The following is a 13,947-nucleotide window of genomic DNA, read 5'->3' on the forward strand; positions in this document are numbered from 1 at the left end:
ACGCCCTACACCTTCGTAAGCAAGCCCCGGCCCCCACCCAGCCAATCAGAGTAGGCTAACTCAGTAACTTGAGTAGCATTCCCATCCTCCCTGAGCCCCCGTCTATAAAATTGCGGTATAACAAAAGATCGGGGCTCACAGCCCCCACTCTGTATTCAGGGTATGCTGTGAGACCTAGCATGCTGGTTTTAATAAACCCTTTGTTTTTTACATGAGAGGCGTCTTTTGGGTGCTTTGTGAATGCGGCCAGCTTTTCGGGCGTAACATTTGGAGGTTCCACCGAGATTGCGGCGGCCGCCTTCGGGCTCCAACAGACGCTTCTTGGGGTAAGTGAAGGCGCCTCTTGAATAGCGATCGCTTCGAAATTTGGGAATAAAAATCTTGTCAGAACTGGCAAATCTGTTCGGTCTGGTGGCTGTCGGGGAGGGACGTGAGTCTCCCCCGACTGCGGCTGACAGACGTGTCGGGAGGTCGCAGGCCACATCCCCGGGGGACGCCCTGGTGGAATCTGGAGAGGACCGGGGACGCCTGGATCCCTCTCATCTGCTTAATATTGATTCTGAAACTCTGTTGCCAGTCAGGTCAATTGGTTTTGAAAAACCTTCTTTTTGGATCCTTAAATTCTTGTCTCAACGTGTTGTGTCTGTCCTTGTCCTTTGTTCTTTGTTTCTTGTCGTGTGTGTGTGTGTGTTCGCGGTCATGGGCCAGAGTACTTCTACTCCTTTGTCCCTGACCCTAGGCCGCTGGTCAGAGGTCAAGGGACGAGCTCAAAATCTTTCCCTTGTCATCAAAAAGAGCAAATGGCAGACTTTCTGCTCGTCCGAGTGGCCTAACTTTAAGGTCGGATGGCCCCCGGAGGGGTCTTTCCATTTGCCTCTCATAAGGGAAGTGAGGAATCTTGTTTTTCAGCCTGGCCGACATGGACACCCGGACCAGGAGCCTTACATTTTGGTGTGGCAAGACTTATGTGAAAATCCCCCGGTGTGGGTTAAGCCCTTTTTACCCCCTGATTCCCTCTCTAGGTCGTCGGTCTCCGCTTCCGAACCTGCTATTCTTCCTGTAAAGCCAGCTCTGCCTTCTCCTCCACCCTCTGTTCCCCCGGTTCTTCCGGACTCACAATCTGATCTTTTCCTTCTTGATCCCCCGCCACCTCCTTATGCCTCGGCCAGAGCTCCGCGGCGCGACCAAGGACCTCCTCCGGCACCTGGCCCAGTTCCTCCACCCATGTCCCCGATGGCGGCCTCCCCAGATTCTACTCTTGAGGGCCCCCCGCCGCCGCCAGGCAGCGGACCTGCACTGCGGACTCGGAGCCGATTCCAGCCAGACGAAGGGCCTGTAGCCACTACTCTGCCGTTGCGCCCATATGGGCCAATGGTAGACAATGGGGAAAGGGGGGAAATGCCGGCCCTCCAATATTGGCCCTTTTCCTCCTCAGACCTGTATAATTGGAAAAATAATAATCCTCCTTTCTCTGAGGACCCCACCCGACTAACAGGTCTCGTGGAGTCTCTCATGTTCTCTCATCAGCCCACCTGGGAAGACTGCCAACAGCTACTCGGGACTCTCTTCACTACTGAAGAGAGAGACCGCATACTTCTAGAAGCACGAAAGAACGTCCGGGGACTAGACGGGCGTCCGACGCAGTTGCCGAACATCATTGATGACATCTTCCCGCTAACGCGCCCTAATTGGGATCCAAATTCTTCAGAAGGTAGGGAGCATCTGTCCTCCTATCGCCAGGCTCTTGTGGCGGGTCTCCGGGCAGCTTCCAGGCGGCCCACCAATTTGGCTAAGGTAAGAGAGGTCGTTCAGGGCCCCACTGAGTCCCCCGCGGTCTTTTTAGAAAGGCTAATGGAAGCCTATCGGAGGTTCACACCCTTTGACCCGCAATCGGAGGACCAAAGGGCTTCAGTGGCCATGGCCTTCATTGGCCAGTCCGCTACCGATATACGGCGTAAGTTACAACGCCTAGAAGGATTACAAGACCTCACCCTTAGAGATTTAGTCAAAGAAGCAGATAAAGTTTTTCACAAAAGGGAAACAGAGGAAGAAAAGGAAGAGCGGAAGGAAAAAGAGAGAGAGGAGAGAGAAGATGCTAGAGACAAAAAAAGAAATAAGGAATTAACTAAAATCCTGGCCACAGTGGTAGATAGTGGAAAGAAACAGAAAGAAAAGGGAGGCAGTACCGGGCCACGGCCAAGCTTAGACCCGAACCAGTGTGCCTACTGCAAGGAACATGGGCACTGGAAGAAAGACTGTTCTAAGAGACCCAAGAAGGGCCTGCAGGCTAAGCAGCCTGCCCTGTTAGCCCTGGATGAAGATTAGGGGCGACGGGGCTCGGACCCCCTCCCCGAGCTCAGGGTAAAGTTTAACGTGGAGGGGACTCCCATTGACTTTGAAGTAGACACTGGAGCCGTTTACTCGGTTTTGCAAGCGCCCTTGGGACCACTGTCAACCAAGCGGTCTTTAGTAAGAGGTGCCAATGGGAGCCGATACCGGGCTTGGACTACCAGGAGGACCATGGACCTGGGAAGGGGAAAAGTCCATCACTCCTTCCTTGTGATACCTGATTGCCCGGCCCCATTAATGGGGAGAGACCTGCTCACTAAACTGAAGGCCCGCATCACCTTCGACCCTGAGGGACCCAGAGTAGAGTTTCTGAGTCCCTTGGTAGAACGGCCGGTAGTCACAGCCCTAACTATGTCTGTAGAAGATGAGTATCGCCTGTACAACTCTCCAGTAGAAAAGCAGGACATGACAACCTGGCTTGAGGAGTATCCAGATGCTTGGGCCGAGAAGGCCGGGCTAGGGCTGGCGGAAAACCAACCCCCAGTGGTGGTCACCCTAAAGACCTCTGCAGCACCAATTCGGGTCAGACAGTACCCCATGAGTAGGGAGGCTCGGGAAGGAATTAGACCACACATTCAGAAGCTAATCCAAGAGGGGGTTTTGAGGCCCTGCCAGTCAGCCTGGAACACACCACTCCTCCCTGTCAAAAAGCCAGGAACGGGAGATTACCGACCAGTGCAGGATCTGAGGGAGATTAATAGTAGGGTACAGGACATACATCCCACTGTACCTAACCCCTACAACCTTCTAAGCACCCTTCAACCTGACAGAACCTGGTATACTGTATTAGATTTGAAGGATGCTTTCTTCTGTCTACGGCTTTGTGAAAGCAGCCAACCATTGTTCGCCTTTGAATGGATTGATCCAGAGGCCGGGATAGCGGGGCAACTGACCTGGACAAGGCTACCCCAGGGCTTTAAGAACTCACCCACCATTTTTGATGAGGCCCTCCACCAGGACCTGGGTTCCTTCAGAACCCGACACCCGGAGGTGACTCTGCTCCAGTACGTAGACGACCTACTGTTGGCTGCACCGTCTCAGGAGGAATGTGAGTATGGGACCCGTTCCCTATTGCAAGAACTTGCTCAGCTGGGGTACCGGGCGTCAGCTAAGAAGGCCCAGATATGCAGGCGGGAAGTAACTTTCCTAGGATATACTCTCCGGGAAGGAAAGCGGTGGTTGACGGAGGCCCGGAAAAAGACTGTTGTGCAGATTCCCGTACCCGCCTCCAGGAAACAACTCCGAGAGTTCCTGGGGACGGCTGGGTTCTGTAGACTATGGATCCCGGGGTTTGCATCATTAGCCGCCCCACTTTATCCACTTCTAAAAGGGGATGCGGAATTTTCCTGGGGGCCAGAACAGCAGCAGGCCTTTGATGACATCAAGAGGGCCCTATTGTCAGCCCCAGCACTGGCACTCCCCGATGTTGAGAAACCCTTCACCCTCTACATAGAGGAGCGAGGAGGGACAGCCCGAGGAGTCCTAACCCAGACCCTAGGACCCTGGAGGAGGCCAGTGGCCTATCTGTCCAAACGCTTGGACTCGGTAGCAGGAGGATGGCCCCGCTGTCTTAAAGCTATCGCTGCCGCTGCTCTGTTAGCCAAAGATGCCGATAAACTGACTCTAGGACAAAAATTGACCGTCATAGCCCCGCATGCTTTGGAAAGCATTATCAGGCAGCCCCCAGACCGGTGGCTCTCAAATGCACGCATCACCCATTATCAGAGCATTTTGTTGGATAAGGATCGAGTAACCTTTGGGCCCCCTTCTACCTTAAACCCTGCCACCCTGCTCCCGGACGAAGCTGCGGATCCAGTCTTGCACTCCTGCCAAGACATCCTGGCAGAGGAAGCAGGAATCCGCCACGACCTGAAGGACCTTCCATTACCCAACTCAGAAGTAACCTGGTTCACGGACGGTAGCAGCTTCCTGCGAGAGGGTAAGAGACATGCGGGGGCGGCGGTGGTCAGCAGAACTAAGACCATATGGTCAGCAGGGCTGCCAGAAGGGACCTCAGCCCAGAAAGCGGAGCTGATTGCTCTCACAAAAGCCTTAGAATTGGCTAAAGGAAAAAAGGCTACCATCTATACAGACAGTCGCTATGCATTTGCTACTGCTCATGTACATGGGGCCATATACCAGCAAAGAGGACTACTAACCTCAGCCGGAAAGGACATTAAGCACAAGGCTGAAATCCTTGGACTATTGGCGGCAGTTCTGCTGCCCACCGAATTGGCTATAGTCCATTGCCCTGGTCATCAGAAAGGATCAGACCCTATAGCCGTAGGGAATCGGCGGGCAGATGAGGAAGCCAAGGCAGCAGCTCTTCGAGGGGCAGGAGTTCTGGCACTAATAACTGAGACCCCAGAGGAGAATCTGGCACCCACGACTGTTAAAAGTAAGGAACAACAGGCAACTTCCTACTTACAGCACGTTCATCAGCTCACTCATCTAGGTGCCAGAAAAATGCAAGAACTGCTGAGGGAACAACCCTTTTCCTTAGCGGCTACAGAGAACAAGAGGTTGACGGAACAAGTAGCTAAGAATTGCCAGGCCTGTCAGATTGTGAATGCACATCAATCCCAAACCTCAGAGGGTAAGAGACTAAGAGGAAATAGGCCTGGCCAATTCTGGGAAGTAGACTTTACTGAAATCAGGCCAGCCAAATATGGGTTAAGATTTCTCTTAGTTTTTGTAGATACTTTCTCAGGATGGGTAGAGGCCTACCCCACCCGGAAGGAAACAGCCCAAGTGGTGGTAAAGAAGATTATGGAAGAACTTTTTCCTCGGTTTGGACTGCCCCAGGTAATTGGGTCAGACAATGGACCTGCTTTCGTGGCCCAGGTAAGTCAGGGAGTGGCCAAGGTGTTGGGGATTAATTGGAAATTACATTGTGCTTATCGTCCCCAAAGTTCAGGGCAGGTAGAAAGAATGAATAGAACAATCAAGGAGACCTTAACTAAATTGACCTTAGAGACTGGCATTCAGGATTGGACCATGCTCCTACCTTACGCCCTGTTCCGTGCCCGGAACACTCCCTCACCCTCCATGTATAACCTCACCCCTTTTGAGATTCTGTATGGAACCCCACCTCCAATCTCAAAAATGTCACCTGCCACAGATTCGAACTTATCACCCCATGCACCTCTGCTTGCCAGGTTAAAAGCCCTAGAGGGAATCCAACGATTTGTCTGGAAGCCTCTAGCCTCTGCTTACCAACCAGGAGACCTCAAGGTGCCCCACTCCTTCCACGTTGGAGATTCAGTGTTCGTGAGGAGGCACCAGACCCACAGCTTAGAGCCCCGGTGGAAAGGACCCTACGTAGTGCTGCTGACCACTCCAACTGCGGTGAAAGTAGATGGCATCTCATCATGGATCCATGCCTCTCATCTCAAGCCTGCCCCACAGCCAGGACCTGAATGGACAATGGAGAGGACTGACAATCCTCTTAAGCTTCGCCTTCGCCGTAAGCCCTTGCCTGCCCAGTCCGATGGCAGGTAACCCCCATGCCCCTGCGGCCTTAGCCTGGGAAGTCATCAACCCAACAGGACAAGTGGTCTGGTCGGTCGAGGGTACACACACACCGGGTAGCTGGTGGCCCACATTACACCCTGATATCTGCCAACTGGCCGTTGGCCTGGACACTTGGGACATACAAGACATTGAGAACCCTAATAACATCCCCAAAGGTACCGACTATCATAGTGGGTACGGTGGCCCGGCCCCAGGTTTCGAAACAGCGGGGTGCAGTACCCCACATAAACGCTACCTCCTCAAGGCCCTCACCTTTTATGTTTGCCCGAAAGATGACCGCAGCCGATATATGATGCGGCATTGCGGTGGGCCTGAATCCCTCTATTGTGCAGCATGGGGGTGTGAGACCACAGGGTCAGCTCATTGGGTCACCGGATCAAAATCAGACTGGCTTACTGTTCACCGGGATAGCACTAGGAGAGAATGTGTCGCAAGTGCTTTATGCAATGGACTGAATATCTCCTTTACGGAAATAGGCAGAATGAGCAACAAGCTTAACCGCTGGCATAAGGGGAGGACATGGGGACTTAGGTTCTATGCCTCTGGGCATGATTTTGGCCTCTGGTTTACTGTCAAGCTACAGAAAAAGGCTACACCAGTCCTTGTGGGGCCCAACCTGGCAATTCGACCAGTCCAACCATCTCGCAGTCAACAATCAGTAAGGACAAGGGCAACTCCTCCCCCGGTTACAGCCACCCCAGAAAACGCCTTGCAGGCCCTGAGTAGCGAGGCTCCTGCCCTAACGGGATCAAGTGGGAGATTCCCCCTGTTCAACCTCATAAGCGGGGCCTACGCTGCTCTTAATGCGACTCAGGATGGACTAACTCAGTCCTGCTGGCTCTGTCTCTCGGTGGCACCCCCCTACTACGAAGGGATTGCTGTGAACGGGGTTTACAACCTAACAAACAACCCCTCTGCCTGTAACTGGGGGAGTAATCACCAGCTAACCCTCCCTGAGGTTTCTGGCAGGGGACTCTGCATAGGAAATCCCCCTCCAAGTCACCAGCAACTATGTGCCAGAATTGTCCCCACAAACTCTACTAATAAGTACCTGGCTTCAGAGGCAGGAACCTGGTGGGCCTGCAACACTGGCCTAACCCCCTGTGTGTCCACTGCTATTTTTGACAACAACCACCATTTCTGTGTGATGGTCCGTTTGTTTCCCCGGGTATTATACCATGGAGCAGACTCATTCGAGGATAAAGCAGAAGGGCAGGTCACCCGCTTCCGGAGGGAGCCTTTGTCACTCACTTTGGCCGTTCTCTTGGGAGCTGGAACAGCAGCAGGAATAGGAGTTGGGACCACAGCTCTTATCCAAGGGTCTAGCCAATTGCAGCAGCTCCAAACTGCCATAGATCAGGACTTAAAAGAATTAGAGACTTCTATAACAGCCCTTAAAAACTCCCTCACGTCACTCTCAGAGGTAGTCCTGCAAAACAGACGGGGCCTAGACCTCCTATTTATGCAGGACGGTGGACTTTGTGTAGCCCTCAGGGAAGAGTGCTGTTTCTATGCTGATCACACAGGGGTAGTTGAAGAATCCATGACCAAACTCCGACAGCGACTGGCTGAGCGACAAAAAGAGCGGGAGGCACAGAGAGGGTGGTTTGAATCTTGGTTTACACAGTCACCCTGGTTAACAACCCTCTTGTCAGCAATTGCTGGACCACTCATAGTCCTGCTGTTAATCCTCACCATAGGACCCTGTATTCTAAATAAACTCATAAAATTCATACAGCAGAGAATAGGAGATATTAAGCTCATGATCATCAGGCAGCAATACGCAGCTGTGACTGAGCCAGAGGGTCTCTAGGATTAGAGACTGCCCAAAAGAAAAAGGGGGGAATGAAAGGACTGTACCACTTTTTCCCGCCGTAGGCTAGGACTGAACCACTTTTTCCCGCCGTAGGCTAGGACTGAACCACTTTTTCCCGCCGTAGGCTAGGACTGAACCACTTTTTCCCCGCCGTCAGACCACGCCCTACACCTTCGTAAGCAAGCCCCGGCCCCCACCCAGCCAATCAGAGTAGGCTAACTCAGTAACTTGAGTAGCATTCCCATCCTCCCTGAGCCCCCGTCTATAAAATTGCGGTATAACAAAAGATCGGGGCTCACAGCCCCCACTCTGTATTCAGGGTATGCTGTGAGACCTAGCATGCTGGTTTTAATAAACCCTTTGTTTTTTACATGAGAGGCGTCTTTTGGGTGCTTTGTGAATGCGGCCAGCTTTTCGGGCGTAACAATGATGAGGAAAATAAGTCATTTTTGTGAGGAAAATCAGTAGCCTGACTCTGTACTTAGTTAATTAGTATCCCTAATGCACATTCCTGTTAACCTATAGTCTAGTCACTGCCCCTTCCTTAATTATCTGGTCTTGCAAGACCTGTTTACCTAAATATTCCCATTTTACAGAGGCCATAAACCATGAACAATACACAACCCCCAGAGGGGGTTGTCAGCACTGGCGCCAGGCCAGGCCTTTAGATGTGGTCTCACCGCCACCATCCCAAAACACAGGGCTTTTTGCAAAGCCTGTGAAAGGTCCAGAAGTCTGATCCCTATTTGGGGAACAAAGAAACCAAAGGGTATAAAGAGAAAGCTTCCTTCATATTGGTTGGCTCAGGATTTGGAAACAGGCTCCCTTGAGTCACAGTACTAGTATATCTGGAAATAAATGTTTTTTTTCCTATATCTCAGAGTATTCCTGTGTGTGTATTTTCCAGTCACCTGGTAAATTCTGTAACAAGAAGAAGTGTGTATATTTAATTTAGGGAGCAGATACAGCCTTGCCAGCTCTTGATTGGTATTTTCAAAGAATTCTGTTTTAGCAACATCCTTGGGATTGGTTTAGACCAGTGGTCGGCAAACTCATTAGTCAACAGAGCGGCAAACCGTGGCTCGTGAGCCGCATGTGGCTTGCGAGCCGCAGTTTGCCGATCACTGGTTTAGACAATTTATTGCCTTGTGATTGGTAACCTGCAATGTGCTTGTCTTAGCAACAACGAATACATTTCAAGTTTATCTCTAATGCATGCCCTTCTTTCCTTGCCCAGCTGGATTGCCCTAGTAACTCCATCTAGCTAGGTGCCCTGCTTCTATTTCCTGCTCCCCATGGTCCCTATTCCTATCTACCTAGCTTCCTTCTGGTAGGAAGGAACCAGGTGACTAACATGCTTGAGACATGTAGGTAAAGAACATAAAAAAAAAAGTTGGGTTGAAAACACTGGTCATCTCATTTCTTCACAAGTAATTTTCTCACATTATGTTGAAAAATTGGTGGCTTTGATCAGGTCATAGGCCAAAGTTTCTGAATCAAATTTCAATTATTTGTATTCCTTTTGATTTCAGCACCTTTTTTTAGTGCCTTGTACTTCTGGTTTATACATGTCTGGGATAAAAATTTTCCTATATCTTTCTAAGTTCTTCTAGATGGTCTAATAATCAAATTGACATGGAAAGGATTAGCAGAAGAAAATAAAGTTTACAACTAGTATACCTCCTATATACATAGAGAAGACCAAGGAAAATTGAGTAACTCACCAAAATGGCATAAGACATCACCTTAAATACCACCTTCAGCCAAAGACAAAAAAAAAAAAAAAAATGTTGAGGGTGGTGTGTTAGTTATAGAAGGTTACCAGGAAAAGCAAAGTAAACAAGAGTAAGATTGCTATGCAGATTTAAGTTCTTGCCTTCCTCATTGATTAAGTTTTTTTAGAGATTTAGATAGTGTCCTCTTACTTAAACATTCAGAGAGACACCCTTACACGTGTAGATTTCCTTTATAAATGTAAAATATCCCTTACAAAGAGTATCTTCTACTCGTTTTTCCAAAATCTGCTGTTTCTTGAAAATTACCATCTAAAAATAATCCTTATTCCAATTAGGGATATTTTTGACAAAATTTGCTTTCCTACACAGAATAGTATGAAATTTTTTTGCTAAGTGTTTAGAATCTTTTGACTCTTAACAGTCTGACCAGTTGGCTAAAATGCTTTACAGAGTTCTCACATATGTAGAAAATATCTTCATGACTTACAAGGGTCTAGTATTATAAAATTATTATTTTAAGAGATGCCTTTTTTGTCAACAGTGAGAATAGCTAGAAATGAAGGAACAGATATGCAATGTATGCTTCAAAGGCAAAGCACATGAGACAGGAGAGTCTTACATTGTGTTGGAGAAACATTTCAGATCTGGAAGTATTCATTAGAAGGCCTGGAGTTTTAAAGTAGCTTGTGCAGAAAACACAGGTGTCACAGAGCATCCTACTTTGGAAGAAAAATGATCATTTACCATTTAGTAAAATTTCCATTTCTGGAAACTCATTCTCTGGAATGTCCTTTGAACAGTGTACCAGAGATATCCTCTGGAGCCATTGCGATTGATGAAAAGAAAGCTGTACCATTCCACTCTAAGCTTTTTAAAAGAATTAAAGAATTTGCATTTTCAAATTTTCTCCCATTGCATTGCCTATAGCAGTTCACCAAGAGGATGGTAGCTAATATTTATCGCACTTTGGTTGCTTTATATTTGCTGGAAAATCTAATCAGATCTCCTTTTGCACTATATTAAAAAAATTTTGTGTCTTGTTTCATTAAGATGGGACCATAAATAACTCAATGTTATTTCAAATACTTTGACCTTCTAATATTTTTGTTTGATGTTCTCAAGGTTTACTTTTGATGTGATTTTAGTATCCAGTTTTGATCCTTTAACATTTCACTCTTCTACACCTCAAATTATTCTTGTTTATTTTATAAAAAATGTGTTTGCTCACAGAGATCTACTCTTAAAGGACAGGATTTTAGTTTAATTACTCTAAGTTAGTGTTAGTCAACCTCAGCACTACTGACATTTTGAGCTGGGAAATCATTTGTTGTAGGGAGCTGTTCTATGCATTTGTTTAATAGTGTCCTTGGCCTATATTAACTAGACTAGAGGCCCGGTGCACAAAATTCATGCACGGGGGTCCCTCAGCCCAACCTGCATCCTCTACAATCCAGGAGCTCTCAGAGGATATCCTACTGATGGCTTAGGCCCACTCCCCGTGGTTCTCTGCTCTCTGCAGGGCCTGGAGGTTTCCCTGCAGCCATGGAGATGAAGCCCCCATGCCCTGCTGTCGCTCTCTGCCTGCTGCCGCCATGTGCCATGTGAAGGAAGCCCCAATGCCCTGCAGTGTGCTCTGTCTGCTGGGCCTGGGGGCTTCCCAGACACGGACACACTAAAGAAGCCCCCATGCCCTGTTGTCCAGGCTCTCTCTGCAGGGCCTGGGGGTGTTCCCACCGCCACTGCCCACTAAGGAAGCCCCCAAGCCCTGCTGTCTGGGCTCTGTCTGCCATGTCTGGGGACTTCCCTGCCACTGCCCCACTAAGGAAGCCACCATGCCCGGCTTTGCAGGGCCTGGTGGCTTCCCGGCTGCCGAGATCAGGAAGCCACCATGCCCTGCTCTGCTGGCACTGGAGTCTTCCCGATCGCCGCGGCGACCATCGGGAAGACTCCATGCCCTGCTCCTCCACCGGCTCCGTGTGTGCAGGGCTTGGTGGCCTCCCACTGCCGCAGCACTAAGGAAGCAACCATGCCCTGCTCTCAGTGCTCTGTTTGCTGGTGGGGCAGGCCAGACACTCCAGCAGTGGGGCTGAGGGGACTGGGTGCCACCATCTTGTGGGTATGGGGGCTGCCATTTTGTCACGGAGTGATGCCTAATTTGCATATTACTCTATTATTAGATAGGATTGTTGTAGCACACCCCCACACTCCCAATTGTGACAACCAAAAATGTCTATAGACATTGTCAAATGTCTCTTTCTTAAAACAGTGGCTCTCAATCGAGGGCAATTTTTTCCTACAGGGAACATTTCTAACTCATGGAGGAATGGGTGATACTAGCATCTAGTGAGGAGTGGTTAAGAATGCTGCTAAACATCATACAATGAACAGAGCAGACCCTTCATACAACAAAGAATAATTCTAACCAACATGTCAATAGCCCTGAGGTTGAGAAATCCAGTCTCTAAATCTGTTGTAGGTCTTCATAATTTTGAAATTCTGTCCTCAGCTTTCTATGTCAATCTGTATCTGTGAAATTCAGTTACACAATCACATCATGTTCTACAATTGATGCTCTTCCATCAAGTTCTGTAGTTTCAGTCACACACTTTTGTATTCATGATTAAATTCAGACATGGATAAACTTTCAGATTTAGTTGCTTCTATACTTAGCATTATTGTATCTGCAACAGAGTCAGGGATATTCCCTCTCACCTTGCATTGCTTCAAACTACACATGGTTTTTCTTTGTCCTCAGTGAAACATAAGGGAACATTTAGGGGAACATAAGCAGGTTTAGGGGATTTTTAGAATTGGAGTCCGTGGAAAAAAACATAGGGTTACAGACTGGGAGAAGGTACATTTCCATAACACAAGGAAGCCAGGTGCAGTTGCATTTACAGAAGACAAGGGGGCAGTAACAGGTATATTTCCATAAGACAAGGGAACTGGAAGTAGCCAAAGAGGCCTATATTTACAAAATAAAAAGAAGAAAGAAAGCCCAGAAGGAATAGGAGGAAAATGAGGGAGGAGGGCCTCAGGAGTTACTATAGTAACCAATTTGAAAGGGAATATTGACCAATCAGAGGGGATATCAGGACACAGGAACTACAGCCTTTATAAACCATGGAAACAGGAAGTCGGTGGGACTCTTTCCCCCTCCCCATGTGGGAGTCTGTGCTGTGAGAATCTTTCCTTTCCCCATGTGGGAGTCTGTACTTTTTCTTCAATAAATTTCCACCTTTGCTATACAACCTTCTGACCGTGGAGTCATTCTTCAACTCCAGCGAATAAAGAATACAGGTTCCAGTCCAAAAATGCTGTATCATCAGTACAGAAATTTAAATATATTTTTCATAAATTTTCAGAGCAAAATGGAATATAGGGTCATTCCCCTAAGCTTCTATACACCATAGAAGCTATCCTTCGTGAATTTCTCTCAGAAATGTAAATTTTGGAATGTTGCTCCATAGCAGATTCTCTCCCAGCGAACCTTGCAATATCTGATACAAGACAGCAAATCAGCACACATTTTTGTAAAAACATTTAATGAGCTGAGAAGCACCATTTTTCATTCAAAGTAGATACTGTGTCTGTACAGAAAGACACAACAGTTTTCTGGCCCATCAGAGCCTTTGTAATGTTGAATCCTTCCTCACCTGTGGAACCTTGGGGTGGGTGCTGTTTTTGATTCAGATTTAACAATCCTCTTCTGTTTAGTATTTTAGTAACCAAGCTCACCCTGGGCTTCCCTAAGCTGGTACTGGACAATTTTTCATCGGTATATACTCCCTCTTTCTTTTCTGCCCACCCAGCAGGTAATGGATCTTAGAAATAAGCTGAAAATGCTCTCCATTATATTCTGGAAGAGCAGCTGTCTTGCCATCAACACCACCAGTTGGGGTAGTGCTTGTTGTGTGATCTGCTATACTTGTTGCTGTCTGAGAATTTATGGTCCATGAAGTCATCACAAGCTCCTCAGCCAGCTCTCAACTTATGGCTTTGCATCAAATAATCCTTCTAATACTGTCAAATGGAGGGAATGTATTATTTTCCCCTGAGAATTCACAACTTCATCTCGGGCTCTGTTGTTTTGTTTTGTTTTGTTTTTTTTGTTTTTCAAAAAATAACTTACCCTATGCTGATCAGAAAACCACTGTCAATTTCATCAGGATCTTTTTTTTTTTTCTAGATATATTTATATTTCTCTGCCAAGCTTACCTTCCTATTTCACCTCTCTCTATTATATATCCTACTCCAATATTGTATGCCAACTATTTTTAGAGAGTAGCTTTTTTGCCTGCCATTTAAATGCTATTGACAAAGTCCTATATTAAGTTATAAGAAATAGACTTCTGTGGTCAATGACTCTTTTCAGGCAAATTCTTCTCTTATTCTCATTCCCTTATTTTTTTTTACTCTTACAACTTGTTATTTAATAACTCTTAGTTAATTGGGTTTCTCAGTTACATAGCCATGCATATTCTACAATTGATGGTCTTCCATCATATTTTG

At 47.6% G+C, this 13,947-nt stretch overlaps 1 protein-coding gene across 1 annotated transcript; it reads left to right on the forward strand.

Annotated features, from left to right (window-relative positions):
* Window positions 1–333: 333 nt before the first annotated feature.
* On the forward strand, window positions 334–2,325 carry LOC129147486 (formin-1-like). The gene has a single exon (XM_054709861.1). The coding sequence runs from the start codon at window positions 700–702 to the stop codon at window positions 2,323–2,325; it is 1,626 nt and encodes a 541-aa protein (XP_054565836.1). The 5' UTR covers window positions 334–699.
* Window positions 2,326–13,947: the final 11,622 nt, after the last annotated feature.

The sequence above is a fragment of the Eptesicus fuscus genome, chromosome 3 (assembly GCF_027574615.1).
Source record: "Eptesicus fuscus isolate TK198812 chromosome 3, DD_ASM_mEF_20220401, whole genome shotgun sequence".
Lineage (NCBI taxonomy): Eukaryota > Metazoa > Chordata > Mammalia > Chiroptera > Vespertilionidae > Eptesicus > Eptesicus fuscus.